Source organism: Mirounga leonina, unplaced genomic scaffold, assembly GCF_011800145.1.
Source record: "Mirounga leonina isolate KUSES-001 unplaced genomic scaffold, KU_Mleo_1.0 Mir_125, whole genome shotgun sequence".
Classification (NCBI taxonomy): Eukaryota; Metazoa; Chordata; class Mammalia; order Carnivora; family Phocidae; genus Mirounga; species Mirounga leonina.
In genome coordinates, this window is record NW_023270305.1 from 42,039,921 (window position 1) to 42,044,685 (window position 4,765).

At 35.3% G+C, this 4,765-nt stretch overlaps 1 protein-coding gene across 1 annotated transcript; it reads left to right on the plus strand.

Moving 5' to 3' along the window:
- The first annotated feature begins 4,026 nt into the window (after positions 1-4,026).
- LOC118007444 (40S ribosomal protein S20-like) lies at positions 4,027-4,459 on the plus strand. Its single transcript, XM_035000485.1, has one exon. The coding sequence runs from the start codon at positions 4,055-4,057 to the stop codon at positions 4,412-4,414; it is 360 nt and encodes a 119-aa protein (XP_034856376.1). The 5' UTR covers positions 4,027-4,054; the 3' UTR covers positions 4,415-4,459.
- Positions 4,460-4,765: the final 306 nt, after the last annotated feature.

Sequence of the window (4,765 nt, forward strand, 5' to 3'; positions counted from 1 at the left end):
CTCACAAGGATGGTTCTCATATTTGTTCTCCCAAAGGGTAGGGGAATAGAAGTGCCTACAGTCTTTTGCAAAACTCCTCTTCACTTTGGCCTGGTGCCTGAAGATAAAAGTTACTGTATATGTAGGGGAAAAAAGGGCAGAGGTTTACAGATGGATAAAAGCAAATGATCCAAATATATTATGTTTACAAGAGACTCGCTGGAGATCCAAAGACACAGATTGGAAGTGAAACCATGGAAAAAGATATTCCATGCAGATAGTAACCAGGAGAGCAGCTGTGGCTATACTAATATCAGGCAAAATAGATTTTAAATCAAAAAAGGTTACAAGACAAAGGACATTCTAAATTAATAAAAATTAATGCCCAAAAGAATTGACAGCAGAGTCTGGAAGACAGATTTGTACATCCGTGTTCACAGCAGCATTATTCACAATAGCTAAAGCATGGAAGCAACTCAGGTGCCCATCAATGGATGAATGGATTAGCAAAATGTGGTTATACACACGCAATGGAATATTATTCAGCCTTAGTTTCCTACCCAAAGACCCTTCCTTATAAGAGACATATTAAAGAGTAGGTTAGCAAGAAAAAACAAAATTCAGGAGGCACAAGAAAAATAAGCATAGAGATCTATTAATTTGTCAATAAATTTTCATCAACTATCAATTAATATTTTTTTAAATTAGAAAACTAAACTTTCAACAGCAATAATAAAATTGAGCATATTAAACAATGGCCTGTTAAGGTGATTGACTAATTTTATTTATTAGTAGGCAAAAATAATAGTTAAGATTGTATATTAAAAATTTATGGGGGCACCTGGGTGGCTCAGTTGGTTAAGCCTCTTTGTCTCAGGTCATGATCTTGGGGCCCTGGGATTGAGCCCCACATCGGACTCCCTGCTCAGTGGGGAGTGCGCTTCTCCCTCTCCCTCTGCTTCCCCTGTTCATGCTCTGTCTCTTTCTGTCTTCTCAAATAAAATAAAATCTTTTAAAAAATTTATGGACAAAGACTAAAAGAATAGAAATACAATCCATGCTTCCAAACCAGCAAAGGATTTTTTTTTTTTTTTTTTTTAGACAGGGATGGGTAGGTAGAGGGAAAGGGAGAGAGAGAATCCCAAGCAGGCTCCACGCCTAGCATGGAGCCTGATGTGGGGCATGATCTCACAACCCTGAGATCATGACCTGAGCCCAAATCAAGAGTCATACGCTTAACTGACTGAGCCACCCAGGCGCCCCAAACCAGCAAAGGATCATTATCATTATCATACCTTAAAATCATTATCATTATCATACCTTAAAAAATACCATTATAATACCTAAAAGAATACACCAATAGTCTTTAATGTCATTCAGTTTCCAAGACTCAAATTTCCTCAATTACCTCATAAATACTTATACAGTTTCTTTGACTCCTAATAAGGTCCAATAATTGCAATTGGTTAATATGTCTCTTATGACCCTTAAACTATAGGTTCTCTCTTCATCTTTTTTTTCTTCTGCTTTATTTAATTATGAAGATGGGCAGTATGTCAAACGGAGTGTCCCATAGTCTGGATTTGGCTGATTGCATCCCTGTGGGGTTTAACATGTTGCTCTGGCCACCATATTTCCTGTGAATTGGGAGTTAGAGCTAAAGACTTGATCAGATTTAGATTTGTGATGTTAAGGACCAGAGATGATCATGGCCACTATACCTTATGCTGCTTTCTGTCCTGTCATTTTGGTTGTCAGAAGTTTTTTTTCTAGCAGATTCTTCAGGCAGAGATGTGGGAACAGTATTTTCATATTGTTTTTTTTAGCCCTTCACAAAAACATCTTTAAGAGCAAATTCAAGAACCACGAAGTTGGGAAAGCTATCCTGGCCTACCATCCCCTTCTGGTTTAGAACCACTCATCTCATTTAAACATTGGCTAAGGTTCTCTTTTATGTTGTGTTAATGCTTTTGGATTTGGACTTTTTTCTCCTATTTCTTTTGTATTTTCTGTTTACCATTCTTTTAAAAATTTGTTCACTTCCTTTATTACCTTCTAGAGAAATGATGAAATTTTCCACATATATACTGCCCCCCTTTTAGGGGTGCCCCAGGTGCCCCTCATAATAGTACTCTTTTTATGCTTTTGTTTATATTTAAAAATTTCTGTAACAGGGCAGCTGGGTGACTCAGTTGTTAATAGTCTGCCTTCGGCTCAGGTCATGATCCCAGGGTCCTGGAATCGAGCCCCACATGGGGCTCCCTGCTCTGGGGGAAACCTGCTTCTCCCTCCACAGGAAGCTTGCTTGTGTTCCCTCTCTCGCTGTGTCTCTCTCTGTCAAATAAATAAATAAAAATCTTAAAAAAAAATTTCTGTAACAAAAAGCAACAATAAAAATAATGACTAGCAAAAAATGAATTGTGTTCAACATAAGTAGGTGGGGAAAAAAACAATAGGGGAAAAAAATTAAAGAAAATAGAAGAAAAATGCAGATAAAAACAAAAAATAATGAAATAGAAAAAATTGATACAGTTAATAGAAAAAGACAGTACGTTGAGAAGATCAACAAAATCACCCAAAATGGTTCTTTGGAAAAGATAATATAATCAGCAAACCACTATCAAGATTTATCAAGAGTAAAAAGAGAAAAGGCATAATAAAAATTATAAGGAATGATGACATAGTAAGGTTGTAAACAAAGATTATTCTATTGTAAGCAATTATCATGAATAGCATTGTCAATACACTTGAAAACTTATATGAAAAAGGTAATTTTCTAGAAAAATATAAATTGTCAAAATTGACTTTGGAAAAAATAGAAAACAATATACCACTAACTGTTCATTAGTAGTTAACATTTTATGAACCACTTTCCCCTCTTCCCAAAAAAGAATCCAGTTCCAATAGTTTTATAAAACAAGTAGTCCTGATTTTATGCTCTCTGAGAGTTGAAAAAAGGGAAAGCTACCCAGATCATTTTTTTAACTTAAATCATTTTTAAGGATAGTGTTAAGTTTGATATTCAGACCAGGAAAAGATGGTTTACAAGATAAAAATCATAAACCAATTATCCTAAGATACTAAGGTGCTAAAATGCTAAATAAAATATTAGCAATTCAAATTTGGCAGTTTATATTAAAAAAAAATGATGCCCCAACATCATAAAATCTTTTAAGGAATATACCGTATTAACAGATGAGAGAAAAATATGTAACACTTTTAATAGCTACAGAAGGAAAAAAAATAGATACAGAAGGAACATTTGATCAATTTCTACAATAATTTAAAAATGTAAAGTTTTATCGTTAAAAAAAAGTAAAGTTTTAGTAAATTTAAGGGTAAAGGTAGTCATCAAAGTAGTATTCTGTATAAACAGGTTGAAGAAAAAATATAATAATAGGTACAGAAAACATTTTATAAAATTCAACTCATTTAAAAAGTACACCTTTTACCAAACTAAAGGGTAAAGGATAGTCACAAAAAACCTATAGCAAGGGGCGCCTGGGTGGCTCAGTCGGTTAAGCGTCTGCCTTCAGCTCAGGTCATGATCCCAGGTTCCTGGGATTGAGCCCCATGTTGGGCTCCCTGCTCTGTTGGGAGCCTGCTTCTCCCTCTCCCTCTGCCTGCCACTCCCCCTACCTGTGCTCTCTCTCTCTCTCTGTCAAATAAATAAATAAATCTTAAAAAAAAAATCTATAGCAAGGATCATATTTAAAAATAAGACTTCAGAAGCAGTGCCAATTAAAGTCAGGAATAAGACATGTATATCCATTACCACAGTGTCTATCATTGTACTGGTAATCTTAGCCAATACAATAAGCCACAAAAAGAAAGATATAAGAGTTGGAAGAATTTGTAGACAATATGATTATCTATAGAGAAATTAAGCAAATCCACAGAGAAAGATTTCTGGAAATGTGATCAATATATAAGAATTGGTAAAGGTAAATATTATTAGCAAATGTAATTGAAAATATCTCTTTTGTAACTGCATCATAAACTATAAAATACACAGGAATACACTTAAGAGATGTGTAAAATGGGAACAAGTCGGTCAGGAAGCCGCGCCGCAGCCATGGCTTTTCAAGACACCGGAAAGACACCCGTGGAACCGGAGGTGGTGATTCACCGAATCAGAATTACTCTCACCAGCCGCAACGTAAAATCTTTGGAAAAGGTATGTGCTGACTTGATCAGAGGCGCAAAGGAAAAGAATCTCGAAGTGAAAGGACCAGTTCGGATGCCTAACAAGACTCTGAGAATCGCTACAAGAAAAACTCCTTGTGGTGAAGGTTCTAAGACCTGGGATCGTTTTCAGATGAGGATCCACAAGCGACTCATTGATTTGCACAGTCCTTCGGAGATTGTTAAGCAGATTACTTCCATCAGTATTGAGCCAGGAGTTGAGGCTGAAGTCACCATTGCAGATGCTTAAATCAACCTTTTTAATAAATTGATTATCAGTTGTTAAAAAAAAAAATGTGTAAAATGCTTACAGAGAAAATTAGCAATATTGAAGGACATAGAATAAGATCTGAATATATGGATGGTAAGACTCAATGTCAAAAGATGACAATTCTTCCCAAAATTATCTTAAAGGCAAGTAGAATTTTAAAAATTTATGGAATTGTACAACTTGGCAAACTGATTCAAAAACTATATACTGAAACACCAAGAATATCTAAGACAGTATGAATAAAATGAATAAGATGAAGGAACTCCCCTTACCCAATATCAACACTCCTTATAAAGCTAGAATGATAAACATGGTGTGGTATCAGCATAA